The following is a 15,273-nucleotide window of genomic DNA, read 5'->3' as shown; positions in this document are numbered from 1 at the left end:
GCTTTCCTTTGAGCATAATTAGAGCCTGTCTAGGAATTGGAAAAGAAAGGATCAACACTGAGAAGTTTAATTATCATTTTATATTTTCACAATTAAGAAAAAATAGATGGAGAATTTCCATACAAGATATGAATGGAAACTTAATTTTATGTGGAGTCTAGATTATCACCATTCTAAATTTTCATTGCTTGCTACACCTCTTTCCTTAATAATGGGTTAGCTTATTTAGTAAATTGAATGACATTATCATATCTATGGAGTAAAAGGTTTGACGATACCTATTATCACTAGTTTATATACACTATTCTCTCCCTCCACTCAGTGAAATTTGATAAGGATGTTGAATTGGCTACCTTTGTGATTGTGTCAAGCTCAAACAAAGATGTATCTCCATAGCTCAGAACTATGTTCATCTCTGGCTTTTTCTAGCCATTTTAGTGGTCCTTCATATTTCTGCGTTGTCAAAATGAACTCCCTGTATGTTGTCTTTTGATTTGCTCCAGACTACAAAAGCTAATCAGAATTCTGCAGTAGACCCTGCATTTTCTGCATTTCACATTTCTGAGCTGCTGTTCTTTTTCCATTTCTTCTATCAATAGCCTGCATTAGTGAAGGCCTCTTTACTAGGCTCCCTTTTTATATAGAAGAACTTTTGATTTTGCAAACACGTATCTGTCTTGTGCCTTGCTTGCTCAGAATTTTATTTTTGGTTATTTACTCTGATAAAATTTTTCCTATAATAATGCAGTGTAACTGACAACGATGTAGTTGGTTACTTATTAATATCTTAATTGATATTAATATCATTTTAATTGATACCACAGGCATTAGGGTATGACCTATTGTGGAAATCTTCACCCTATACTAAAGTTAAAATCATTCTGGAGAGAAGATTTTAGTATCTACCAAAACCTCAGATCTTTTCTAAAAGATTGCTTAGTGGAATTCATAATTCAAGTCCAGGGCCTCCCTGGGAAAGTTCCGTGACACGGTTGGCAGGAATTTGGAAGCAGGATGCATCTTTAGGAAAGTGTGCATGCTGTCCCTCTGCCCACCCCCATCCTACCCCAGCTGATGCCACCTGCACCTGCAACAAAACTTCAAATGCCCTTGCTTCTCCAGACTCAGCAGCTCCTCTGTCTATGGATGGCAGGGTGTAAGCTCAGGTTACAGTTAGAGCCCCCTTAGTTCCAGCTTCAGAAGTGTTGACGAGAACTGTGGGTGCAGATCCAAGTGCGCTCAAGCTTGCAGGAGTTCCTTCAGTTTTTGTGAACGCACTTCCTCCTTTGAAGGTTTCTAGAGTTTGTTTTCAAATTGCCTATTTTCTTCTTAGGTCTGCTTTTCTGTATGTTTCTACTAAAAGTTAGAAGAGGGAACAGCAGGCTTCCTGCTCAACGGGGAGCCTGATTCAGGACTCCATCCAAGGATCCTGGGATCATAACCTGGGATCATAACCTGGGATCATAACCTGAGCCCAAGGCAGGTGCTTAGCCAACTGAGCCATCCAGGAATCCGTGAAGTCTGTAATCCTTATCAGAATCATAACCCAGTAAAATACAGTCAATATAGTTCTAATGCTCCAAGCCTTCTGCAGTTACCTCTCAGATACAAAATATTCGGTGTATTGTGAACAAATATTCTTGTTTTAAATGCTTATTAGGGGTACTTTTCTTCTATTTTACTTCAGTGTTAATTGTTAATTTTTTTTTAAAATGACCATTTCTAACGTGTTTAATATATCCATTCTTTCCATTTATAAATATTGTTTCTTATTATCTCAGGTGGAAGAGGCCCTAGAAGCTGTCAAAAATGCTACAAATGAGCAAGACCTCGCAAACCGCTTTAAAGAGTTTGGGAAAGAAATGGTGAAACTTAACTACGTAGCAGCAAGAAGACAACAGGTGGGAGAAGTTTTTTTTGGAAATGCTAGGGGAGACAATGCTTGTCTAAGTAACCTCCTAGCTTGATAGGCCTGACCAACAGATCAGCCTCATCTGGAGGTGATCAAGTTCCAAATGCCCCCCAGAACCTGTGATCCACAGGGGCTGCCTCCTACAATGGGCTGGTTTTCATACGACTGTGGGCCCTGGGGGACTCTCTCAGCCCTGCCTACCTAGAGTAGGTCACGGGCCTTCTGCTTGACTGGTGGGAACCATTCTAAGCTTTTTTCTATTACAGAAAAAGCTCCCCAGTTGAAATATCAAACTTTGGTGTGGTGTTATGGATGCCATTTGGACACCACTCCTTTACTTGCCCTCACTTTTTATTTCCTAGCCCTAAAGACACCACCATGCATATGCAGAGCCAGAATGTGCAGCATGTTGAAACCTTTCTGAAAGACAGGAAGACAATGTAAAGAAAATCAAGGAAAGGCAGAGAGAAAGGGGCAGGGTATGGGATAACACAGGTGAGTTACTTTGATGTAGGTGGCTCACAGGAGATACTGTGTCTCCCTTTGTCTTGAGATAGCACCCCTAATTTTAGCCAGGCCTACTCATTGAGTACCATTAGACTTTTGTTCTCAAGATGTGCATTTTTATTTTTTTTTCCCCCTAGAAAAACCTCTCCAAATGTGGAGGGGTTGATTAAAATCCTTTCCACCCAACCTCTTGACTGTTCCTAGAATTCAACATTTGGGGCAATTCCTAGTGCCTTAAGATTATGACCGACAAGAAAGTTCCACTCAACAGACGTGTGTTGAGTGTTCATCTGTGCCATGCTGAAGGAATGCTGATATTATAAACTCGGTTAAGATCTAGTTCCTGCCCCTAAAGTGCTTACAGTATTCCTTGTGTGAGAGGCATACACATATGTGATGTTAGATTACATGATGATATTATAATTAGTAAAATTCAAGTGGACTTTGTGTAAGATTCCGAAGTAGAAGATGGGTAGGAGTGAAGTTACTCTGAAGCACAAATGTGACATCAAAAAGCTACCTAGCTTATTTAAACCACTGAAGGAAAAAAAAAAAGACATTGAATCTTGACCTTAGTGAACCAAAGGGGCAGTTGGCAAGAAAGATAGGGGCCAGGACATCCAGAGTCTTAGAAAATTTTTGTTTTTTATTATAAGTGGATAGATAGTAGCTCAGTAGTTCAAAATTTGGTATCAGGGTCTCAAACTTCCATTTTAGTATTTTTTGATACATTGAACACAAGGGAGTAAGGAGGAGAGAAAATCTATATTTGGGAGGGGCTGATGTCTAGGTGAAAGATGGTCTTAGTGAGTTGGTAGTGATAGGAATGGAGAAGATTACAAAGAATGAAAGTTAATTTTTAAAATAGAGCTCTGAGGATCTGATGTTAAGTTGGATATGTCAGGTTAGGGAGTGACCGCAACCAGTTGAGTTCTAAGGTTCTGGTTTGAGCAAATGGGTAGATGGTGGTGAATTTATAGAGATGGAGAAGACTGAGTCAGTTGGGTATAGAAATTAAAATTTCATATTCAGACATACTGATTTTTGAGATGTTTGTGAGCTCTCCATGTAAAAATGTCAGATAGAAGAGACATGTGGGTTGGAGAGGAAAAACTAGTCATCAGTGTAGATATAATCTGGGTATTAAAATCTATGGAAGGGTATGAGCTATTTATGAGAATGTCCATCCATATCACTTATTTCATTAATACCTTGATTTTAATTAATTGCTAGACTCTTCCAAGAAAATTTAGAAAAAATAGTAGAATTGGAAGAAATGCATATAAAAATGCATATAACACCCAACCACCCAAGAAAAAAAAAATGGTGCAATTTTAGTATATTGCCTTTCAGTTATTTATCTTCATATTTTAACATATTTATAATCCTACTTTACATACAGGTATGTATGTTGTATTGTGCTTTTTCATTTATAAACATTATCCATATTGTTTGATGAAGGTGAATTATAATATCCACAGAGTCTATCAAGAACTTCAGTCATTTACTTAACCAATTCATAATTCAACATTTAGATTGCAGCTTTGTTTTTGTCTTAGGTTATTAAAGAATGTGTCCTCAAATATTTTTATGTGGAGAACCCCCCCTTCCATTTCTCACTTCCACATTTAGATTTTTCTTTTATTAGTATAAAGTAACATCTAACTTCTAGACCACTCTTCTGGAGATTAAAAAGGCCCTTTATAACTACTCAGGAGAAACCTTCTACTTTCAATGCCTAGCTTATTGCCCGGCCTAGAGAATACACTCAGGTGTTGGTTACCTATTTGTGTTCATGTTGAGGGCTAAAAATAAATAACCCCGTATTAGAAATCCTGTTGGCTGGCATAAATTTGTCAGTCCATAAGCAAAAGAGGATAGATGGTTCACTTAATTATTACTATCAGTTTACCTGACAATCCTAGATAAAATATAATGTGCTTGTCTCAGAATTATTTTTTTTTTAAAGATTTTATTTATTTGTCAGAGATAGAGAGGGAAAGAGAGTGAGCACAGGCAGACAGAATGGCAGGCAGAGGCAGAGGGAGAAGCAGGCTCCCCGCTGAGCAAGGAGCCCGATGTGGGACTCAATCCCAGGACGCTGGGATCATGACCTGAGCCGAAGGCAGCTGCTTAACCAACTGAGCCACCCAGGCGTCCCTGTCTTAGAATTATTTTGACCGATAAAAGAGAAGATGTCATTATTGCCAAGTCATTTATATATGATGTACCAAGTGAACAAATAGACATTGAACCCTAGTGGTTCAAGTAACCTTTAATGATGTTTTGAAGATTTGGGGGTGTGGGGGAATCTCTCTGCGATCCTCAGCTGGCAATCCTACATGGTCTCAGAGAGCTGCATTGCCTTTAACATTTCCGTAAATGATGTGAACATTTTCTTAACAATACTCTTTAAAGCTGAAGATCAAGAAACTCCCCAGTGGTTGTATTTTGACAGCCAAAACTATGAAGACAAATCATCTTTGATCTATTCTTAGTCACTAAACTCCATGATTGAGCTGCCATTAAGAGTAGCTTGAAAAAAGAAAGAAAGAAAGGAAGGAAGGAAGAACCCTATTCCAGAAATGATAATGCAGTGACAGTGATAGACAAAGCAAAACTCAGAAAGGTCTGATTGCCCATATCTGTAATCGTAATTGAATATGGAGGCAAGCATTATCAGAAGACTGAAGTTTGAGTTTTCCTTCTGCTGCTTGTGAACTCTGATCCATGCAAGCTACTGACTGTCCATAGCTTGGTTTTTACATTTTTCCCAGCAATATTTTGAGTGCCTCTTAGGGGCCAACCACTGCTAAGGAGTGAAGAGCCTCTAAGTAAGATAGACAAGGCTTCCTGCTCTTACTAGACACAATATATGAGGGAAACATCTTGAAGTAAATACAGTAAAGTTTAATAAATGTTGATAGGAGGGGATAGGGGCTTGTGGGAGCAGATAGAAGGGGGCATAGCTTAGCAGGATGGAGTACGTACATTCCAGGAGGATCGGCCATGTCTGGTGAAAGGGTAGGTGGAAGAGGAGTGCTCAGGCATTTCATACAGAAAGAACATTATATGCAAAGTCCCGGTGGCTAGAGCGAGGACAGGGGAGAATATAGATTCTAAAATTCAGTAGGGTTTATGAAATTGAGTCTGGGACTCTAAGTTCTAGAACAAATGCTTCTGCGGAAACCTTCATGAATGTACCATGTTTCCTGTTTTGTGTACACAGGAGCTGAAGGACCCTCACTGTCGGGATGAGATGGCGGCCGCCCGAGGGGCTCTGAAGAAGAACGCTACAATGCTGTACACAGCCTCCCAAGCGTTTCTCCGCCACCCGGATGTTGCTGCCACAAGAGCCAACCGAGATTATGTGTTTAAACAAGTCCAGGAGGCCATTGCTGGCATCTCCAATGCTGCTCAAGCTACCTCGCCCACCGATGAAGCCAAAGGCCACACAGGCATCGGCGAGCTGGCTGCAGCTCTCAATGAGTTTGATGTGAGTATCAATGTGTGTGATTTGGTGTGAATATCAATGTATTTGATGTGTGCATCAGCGATGCAGAGGGGTACACACCTGGATTGAAAGAAATGATTTGGGGTTGGAGGGCCATAATAGTATACCTGGATTTACCCCTCTGGGAGGCTTGTGCTAATGAGGTAAACTATATAATGTGTTTGTTATTAGGAATGCAGCATAGTGGCAGAGCCTAGTTTCCTTACATTTAAAGGATCTAGCAACAGTGTTTGAGAGGAGCTGATCTGATGCAAGCAGAAACCCTGTAAGCTGTTAGTTTCCTATCCCACTGGCTATTTTAGGGATAGTTCATCATTTGGAAGGTTCTTTATTTTTAAAGGGGCGAATGTCATAGGCAGTATAGGTATTCACTGCCTCTGTGTTGCCCCTGGGTGAAGAACTACCCTCCATGTCTTCATTTTAAATCAGTGACCAACTCTCTTGCCCCCTGATCCCGCATGGGATCCCTGACTTCCTTGAATCAGCTCCTCTGGGTAGCACCTGTGTTGGACCCACGAATGACCCACATCCTGCACCTGCTACTTCTGAAGGGTGTGTCCCAGTGAGGGAAGTAATGGGAGGACGGCATCAAAGTGAGTAAGAGGGATGCTTGTAATCAAAGACCGCAGGATGACAGCCCTCACTTTCCTTGGGTCAGAATATGGGTTCACCTAGGGGAAGCTAGAAGTCATCTGAGTTCCTCCTGTGTTCAGTGTGAGAGCCTACATGTGTTGGAGGGCTACCAAGATTTAAAATAAGCTGTATCTGTTTTCAAGGGTTCTCTTTTCCTGTAGGGAGATGGGAGAAGTAGAATGTATTAAATACCTTTTAAGTGATAAAACACGGTATTATAGGAATTCATAAAAGAAAAAGCTGTGGAGAAAGATGATGAGCTTGCTTTTGGATCTGTTGACGTGAATTTTTGACAGGGGATGACTGGCTGGGAACGAGGATCAGGAACAAAGCAGTGATTGCTGAAGACATAAAGCTGTGAGATACAATGGAAGGAAAATTATAACACTTCAGATAGCCGTTCACAGTTTTCACAGGGGTCTGTCCTCTTCTATTTTTTGTTAGCCAAAATATCCATCGCTTAGACTGCATACTGTTTCCTAGGGTTTTTTGGTGAGGATCCAATGTCATTTAAAGCATTTACTGCAGAAATTGGGGTTTAATACATAATTCACAAACTTTCTGTTGGCACTAATAGAGTTCAGTAAGGTTACCAGTTTTAAAATACACATAACAAATCAATACATTTCCCAGGTGCAAAACATAGAATCATGGAAAAACAGATCCTGTTGACAAAAATGAACAATTTGGTGGCCTTATTTTATTTCTTAATTTATTTCCTTATAAATGTTAGAAACAATCCTGATACAGTTGTAGAGGACCAAAAAAAAAGCACTGAGTGGTACTTTTTGTACTTTTGATTTTTGGTTTGTTTGGTGCTTAGGTTATACAATAGAGTTGTACTTCTTGGTAAATGATGTCATGATCCTGGGTAGGAAAACTATTGACTCTTAAGTTTTATAATGTTCAGACAATTCTGATAAAAATTGGGCATTCTTTTACAACTCGATGGAGTAATGGTACAAGTTTCTTTCTGGAATAAGAATAAAGAAGCCCAAGTTTTAAGGAAATGAAAATGCACAGGTGAAGTACTCAGATATTTAAAACATTATAATGCTACATTAATTTTAAAAGTGTGCATTAGACCAAAAAATGCCTCGTCAGTTAAACAGAATAAATAGAAAATTGCAAAACTATCTCAAATACAGAATTACTTTATGAAATGGTACTTTTTAAAAAATGCGTTAATAGGTAGATTATGTAGTCAGATTTTGACCCAACTGCATTTTTATAATCCTATTTTATAATCAAAAAGTAAATAAAACCTGTGGAGCTAGATAGAGTAGAAGCATAGTATACAGAGAGCTCCCTTGAAATATAGACCCTTCTGCTGCTGCCACCTTCTGCTCAAGTGTGATAGCTTCCTGATCTCTTTGACTCCAGACTTTTCATTGAAAGGAGCTTCTGCCCAAAATGAATTTAACAACTGAGGCATCATTGTAGTAATACAAAAGGCTTTGGACTCATACAACTTAAGGCCATGTGGGGAAAATCTGTTAACAGAGTCTGTTGACATATAATAAACGTTCAACGGTGATATTTTTGTTTTTAACTGTAGTGATATGCTGGATAAACATGGCTCTGGGAAGTTAATACATGAATTTTTTTTTAATAGAACATGGCATATTAACTCATCACTATATTAATTTACAACTAATATTTATTACATTAAGTATGTTAGCTAATTATATCTTAGCTAAATATATGAACCAAGTAATATTTCATTATTAAATGTGTATGGGTTCTCATGCTATATAAATTGCATAAAACATTATCTAATGTATAAAATTTTATTTCTCAGAGGTTGATAAAAATCAACTTGTGGAGCCATGTAAATTGGTAATTTATAGATAGTAATTCCATTTGGTGTGATTCTCTAAAGATTAAGTTAATGAAATTTCAGTACTTTATTAAACATAGTAAATATTACTTATAAATATCACTGAGTATGACAAGGTACAAGGTAAGTAACCAATTGTAGATTTTCTATCACCTGACACCAACAAATCTACATAGTCTTTAATGATACTTGAAATTCTCTCACTAAAAAAATAATGTCTCCTTCTCTTTGTAACAGAATTATACATTTCTGTTCTATGGTTACATAATGAATACGTTGGTATTTTTTTATTCCCCAGGCATATTGACTTGAAATTGCTGTAGAATTCAGACATCTGTCTTGAATGCTCAGTGCTATTCTCAGATATTAAACAAATCGATACCACACTGGGTGGGAAAACTCATTCAAACTTTCTGTGACTTATTTTTCTGGCAATATCCCTTCCTGATGCTTAGTTTAATGGTTTGCCAATGTGATGGAGATTTTAACAAGTAAAGTGTGTTTTGAGATCCTGAAGTTAAAGGAACTGTAGAAATATACAATTTCATCATCAGGATGACAAGCATGCTCTAATGTTGAATTTGAAACACACTTCATATTCATCGTCAGTGTGCCAACTGAGTTTAATGGGAGGTTGGATGCAGAAGTGACTTAAAGTGTGCTAGTTGACTAAGAACAAGGTAAAAATTAGCATTTTTACATTATCTAAAATTACAGGACTGATTTTCTGTCTGGTTACTTAGAATTATGGCTCAGTGCATGGTGACCTATTTTCTGGCACTCTTCTTCTGCCTACATGAAGAGTTGATGTAGTGATTTCTGAAGCAAGAGAATGAATAAAAAAAAAAAAACCACAGTATTTTTAACAACTTAAAACTGTCAAGAGTCTCTAATGATAAAACAGCAAAAAGAAAATGATTGCTAATCAATGGAAAAATCAACCTCCATTTAAAATGTGGCAGCTTGAGGTGGTTAATTTTATCTGGTGAAACTACTAAGGAATACTAAAAAGAATTTGTAAAAAATATAATGACTACTCAGAAGTAAATCCTATTATAATGTCAGTTTTGACTGCCAGAAAATTTAAGAGTAGGAAAGGAAAATTAAAAATTATTCCTACAGAATTTCTGTTTAAAGAGAACATACACTGTATTTTGTTTTTTGAATCTACTTTTGTAAAAGAAGATGCTTTAGAAAAATAGACAATAACATCATTCATAACCCAGTCTTTATAATTGATAACCCTTTCTCTTTTAAATTTTTTATTTTCTCGGGGTGCCTGGGTGGCTCAGTGGGTTAAACCCTCAGCCTTCAGCTCGGGTCATGATCCCAGGGTCCTGGGATCAAGCCCCGCACCGGGCTCTCTGCTCAGCATAATGCCTGCTTTCCCCTCTCTCTCTCTGCCTGCTTCTCTGCCTACGTGTGATCTCTGTCTGGGACCCAGTCCCAGGACCCTGGGATCAAGACCTGAGCCGAAGGCAGAAGCTTAACCTCCCTTTTGTTTTCTCTTAAATCAGATCATAAACAGTATCTCAAACTCCTCTAACTTTAAGTTTTGCCCATTTGCTTGATTAGTAATTCTTTTTTTGTATACATTTATTTTTTTCTCCACTTGTTCCATCTTCTCAGCCTGTAGAAAAACGTATTTTGGTTCTACAGCCTAGAAAGAGAATAAAGCATAAGGCTAGCATATTTACTATTTTCTCATATTTTACTGTTTTGAGTTTGAGTTTGAGTTCTTTAAGATTCCAGTCCTTGCTTGTATGTCTTGGCTGCCATTAGCTCTTACCTCTTTGAGCCTTGTACTCTAACCTCTACTCCTGCCCCTCCTTTGTAACACTGTGTCTGAGTTTGTAATAAGGACCCCGAAATATCTATGTGTTTTTATTTTCTAGTTCTCAACTGTTTCAACTTTGGAATGTGTGGGGGGATCTTAATAGTATTAAACGTACCTTTTTTTTTTTTTTTCAAGATTTTATTTATTTATTTGTCAGAGATAGAGGGAGAGAGAGAGAGTGAGTACAGGCAGACAGAGAGGCAGGCAGAGGCAGAGGGAGAAGCAGGCTCCCTGCCGAGCAAGGAGCCCGATATGGGACTCCATCCCAGGATGCTGGGATCATGACCTGAGCCGAAGGCAGCTGCTTAACCCACTGAGCCACCCAGGCGTCCCAAACGTACCTTTTTTTGATTTGTATTCAAATTTGCAAGATTTAAACACCTGTACTTGAAGACTAGGACAGTCTGGCCTCAGCCACAGTGAGCTGAAATGTCACCATGACCTACCAACTCTACATAAATTGTCCTTTCTATTTCTACCAGATTTTTTTCATACCCTCCTTCCTCTAATTTGTTTTCTTCCTCTCCCTCATATCTTCATATCCATATACACATGGATACACATATCCCACATATCCACCCCTGCTTCTTTCTCTTTAAATAGATTTCCTTGATCTAATTTTAATTCTCACACTGATCTAGTATTCAGTGGATAGACGTTTTGGAGGGTTAGCAGAAGGCACAATGGGCTATCTGCATCACAGGCCAATAGGGATAGCAAGATACTGTGTCCATCTGACATGGTTAGAGGGTCTAGGCTAACTTCAATAAGGGGAGAATTATCTGCTGGAGAGCATCTCTATGCTACAGTGGTCACAGCCCTAAGGCTTTTCAAGTATGTGCTTGTTTCAGGTGTACCCAGATGTTCTAGAAGCTCTAGTTGGAAGAACCTGGTTAAGAAACAGGAATTCAGCTGGTAACTCATCTCCTAGCAAGACTCCAGCCCATTTCTGGGACATGGAGGTTTCTGGACACCCAAGAGTAAGAACAATCTGGGTGTAGGGTTTAGAATCCAGGATTGGAATTCAAGCCCAGTGGAGAGCTAGAGTGCTTGACAGGCATCTTAGGTATGAAGCCCAAATCCATGACCTCAGATCTAGGCTGCAGGAATCTGAAGAAGTAGAGTTTTTCAACTGACACTTTCCTCCAAATATCATCTGACACCTTTAGATAGGGAGATTAATTCTTAGAAGGGCCTGTTGAAGCTCTGGTCCCTTAAGGAACCTCAAACCAGAATTCTGGCTGGCTCAGGGATTCTTAAGTGTTATGATCTCTCCAACAACAGGCAAGAAAGAATGCCTACTTGGAGACATATATTTCCATTCTATAAAGTCATTCTGACTACAGACATCTGGGAGCACCCATGTTAGGTTATGAAAAGGGTAAGTTTCCTGTGTATTACTTTAGAGTGAGGACAGAAAAGAGAGGAGAAAGCCCTGACAAAATACTGTAAACATACTGATGAGGAAAATGCAAGATGTAGTTTATGTCCTAAAGCAATTAGCAAGCGGGAGGCCAAATTCATAAAAATGAAAGCCAGTAAGCAGAACCAGATAGCTTCGGGAAAGCAATTTTGGATTCCTAATTCAGGTACTAAAAAGATGGAGCAAACACATTCAGCAACTCTTTGCCTTTCTGAGCTCATGCCAGTATTTTTGAAGGCTTAACATCTGCACAGTTGTTATGTCTGTTCTTTAATATTGTATTGGTATTTTTTTAACGTAAACTCTATGCCCAACATGGGACTTGAACTCACAACCCCAAGAACAAGAATCACAGGCACCCCATCAATACTCCTTAATAATCGCCACCATGTTCCTAAGAAATGGTTCCCATTTAATGGCCTTTAGAAGTATCCCAGGACTTGGGAAGAGCCCAGGAGTTGGATTGTGGTATATGGTGGCTACTCCAAGCTCTGTAAATTTCTAGAAATGTGTGACCTGGGGTTGCTGAGATAGTATCTCTAAGCCTGGGAGTAAGGTCTAGCTGCTGGATAGCTAAGATCCATTAAGAGCTTACAGTATGCCAAGTGAGATAAAAGAATGTAGGACTGCAAAGCATAAGGGAGACATGCTGTGTGAACAGGTTTAGTCACTGTAATGCATAAATGATGTGGTATGCACTACATATATAGTATGTACCTAACCTTCTGAGTGTGTATCTGTTGGGGTGTGGGTAAGATTAGGGATGGTGAAATCCTGGAAGAGTTCCTGGAGGAGGTGGTGCATGAGTAGGAATTACCATGCTCAAGTGTGAATGAGGGTGTTTCTCAGAACATCTTTCCATGCAGAGGCAACCTTCAGAAAAATACCCCATTCTGGAACCCAGGGAATGAGGAGAAATCTGGCTAAGTGGCTAAGCTGGCGGCAGATCCTGGAGAGCTTTGTGGGCCTTGCAGGGGGCTGAGTTTGACTTAAGAGGCTTAAGAAGTTGCTGGTGCTCTAGGCAGGGGCCTGGGTGGTCACAGTTTCCCTGGGGCTGCGGGATGGAGAAAATGGATTCTGAAGGGGCAAAGCTACCATGCAATGGGAGTGGTTAAGATGAGAGGTTATCAAGGTCCTAAGTCTCTTGTTGGAGTAGGCTTGGGAAGAGTGGATGGTTCGGAGAGTCCACAGTTCTTGAGGCCTGTACTTTTCATGTATTAAAAGTGAACGTTTTATACAGTAAATGTAAGTTAATTAAAAACACCAGACATTTTTCTAATTTCAATTATGGAATCTTAAGGAGTTTCAGTTATTTGATTCAGATATTTGATTTTTTGCATGATCTAACTTCCTTGTGCTGTTTTTCCCCCTAGCCCTTAATTCACGTATATTACTGAACAGTATGATTATTAAAAGCCTAGTAATTAGTGCAGATACATGTTTTCAACATCTAAATCTAAATTCTATATCTAAGGTTTTTCTAACTTAGTTTATTTATGTGTAATTGAGCTTTCATTAGTATGTGTTTACTAACTCTCACTTCTTAAAATCTTAGACACACTTAAAAAAAAAAATTAGAGATGGGTTTTCCCATCTGATAGGATATAGTATCAATGACTAGAGGTTAGTAAGGTCCAGAGATTCTCAGCTTTTCTCCACATATTGTCCCAAAAGAATGCTTCTATATTTTTCTGCTCCAGCAAATTAAACTAATTGAAATGCCCTTTTAAGCCTTTTAGCTTGAAACCTGCATGGTCTTATAGCATTCTTTATCATACACTGACATCTGGTGGCCAAATAGAACACTAAGAACATTCCAGTGGGTTTCTGTATGTCTGTAAACTAAGGCAACCTGAAACCAAGCTGTGGGCCCAGCCAGACTTGGGATATTAATATGGACAGAGTATAGACCGCCTTCAGAGAATTTTGTCAGCTTAAGGCACTTTTTTTTTTTAAGATTTTATTTATTTATTTGACAGAGAGAAATCACAAGTAGATGGAGAGGCAGGCAGAGAGAGAGAGAGAGGGAAGCAGGCTCCCTGCTGAGCAGAGAGCCCAATGCGGGACTCGATCCCAGGACCCTGAGATCATGACCTGAGCCGAAGGCAGCGGCCTAACCCACTGAGCCACCCAGGCGCCCTGCACTTTATTTTTTTTTTTAAATTAAGAATTTTTACTTATTTGAGAGAGAGGGAGAGAGAGGAAGAAGACTCCCCGCAGAGCAGGGAGCCAGATGCAGGTCTGGATCCCAGGGCCCTGGAGTTATAAACGCTTAACAGACTGAGCCGCCAGCATCTCAACAAGCAGTTTTAATTTCTTAAGGTGTTATAAACCTAGGAATGTTTTCAATAGTATCATTTACCTTTTTATCATTTTTTGAAATAGTTACTTCAAAGGAAATACCCCAAGACCATTTAATTTTCTCTTCTACATTTCAATTACAGAGTTATAAAAAAAATCATCGAGCAAAAAACAATAGGATTTGAAATATTTGAAAGTTGCAATTCAAATCCTTATTTGTCTTCCTGTTGTCTTTAATTAAGATTATTTTCAAACTTGTTTTCATAAGAGATGTCATAATCTATATTTTTTACCCTGAGAATAATTTTCTTTGAGAAATTGAGTATATTGGCAGATTCTTTGCAACTGAGCTCACCTTTATTTCAAATAATTCGTACTAAATGTAACTGATTATTGATGTAATGGATCATCATATTCTAAATTCTAGATCATAGTCTAAACATATAATGGCAAATATCATTTTATCACTTAGTGATTAGTCATACTTTAAAATTTGGGATCCAAATGAATTCTATCTAGTGAACTGTTTAAGGCTAAAAAATATAGATTAAAATACTGATCTCTTGGAGCACCTGAGGGTTACAGTTGGTTGACTGTCCACCTCTTGATTTGGGCTCAGGTCATGATCTTAGTAGTCAAGCACAGAGCCTGCTTGAGCTTCTCTCTCACTCCTCCCCCCCCCCCCCCCGCCTGCTGTCTCTCTCAAACAAATCAAATCTTTAAGAAATTAAGAAAGTAAAATTTTAATCTCCTCAGTCTTAGTTTCTTTAATGATTTCTTACATTAGAAGTCCCTTTCTTAGCCCTTCAGCATTTTCCTTTCTTTTTCACATGCTCCCCATGTTACAGTACTAGGATGCATTCAGTCCTCCTTTATAGGATTTGGTTTGATTCCACAGCGAAGTAAACTCATGCACTCATGCCCAGCGACACTAACAATTCCTGCCACTCCCCCTAAAAACACTGATTTTGATTTCTTATTACCCAAACTCCTTAATCTACACCCTGAACTTCTCCAGCAGTATTTTCTGGAAAATTAAAGCTATTGAATCCCATTGTTCATTTCTTCCAAATATTCTCTGGTGCTGTTTTGTTTTTTTTTGTCATTGTTGTTTTTTTGTTTTGTTCTTTTTTTTTTTTTTTCATATATCCATTCAACCAAGGCTGAAGGGAATTGGTTACCCACAGATGTGTGTGTGGTGGTAAAATTGTCAGGCATCTCACATCACTGGAGGCATGACTGGGTCCCATGCTGGTCATCTTAGTTATAGTGGTTGTACTTGTGGACTGTGGAATAGCACAGTATA

At 38.8% G+C, this 15,273-nt stretch overlaps 1 protein-coding gene across 7 annotated transcripts in view; it reads left to right on the top strand.

Moving 5' to 3' along the window:
• The window catches only part of CTNNA2 (catenin alpha 2), a 1,132,931-nt gene that overhangs the window by 359,809 nt on the left and 757,849 nt on the right, over positions 1-15,273 (top strand). For all 7 annotated transcript variants that reach the window (XM_059405715.1, XM_059405716.1, XM_059405717.1 and 4 more), the window contains 2 exons: positions 1,782-1,901; positions 5,649-5,915. In XM_059405715.1, the coding sequence (XP_059261698.1) occupies positions 1,782-1,901; positions 5,649-5,915 (387 nt within the window). The remainder of the gene's footprint in view (positions 1-1,781; positions 1,902-5,648; positions 5,916-15,273) is intronic.

This window comes from Mustela nigripes, chromosome 7 (genome assembly GCF_022355385.1).
Source record: "Mustela nigripes isolate SB6536 chromosome 7, MUSNIG.SB6536, whole genome shotgun sequence".
In the NCBI taxonomy this organism is placed as follows: domain Eukaryota; kingdom Metazoa; phylum Chordata; class Mammalia; order Carnivora; family Mustelidae; genus Mustela; species Mustela nigripes.
This window is presented reverse-complemented; position numbering and strand designations above follow the sequence as displayed.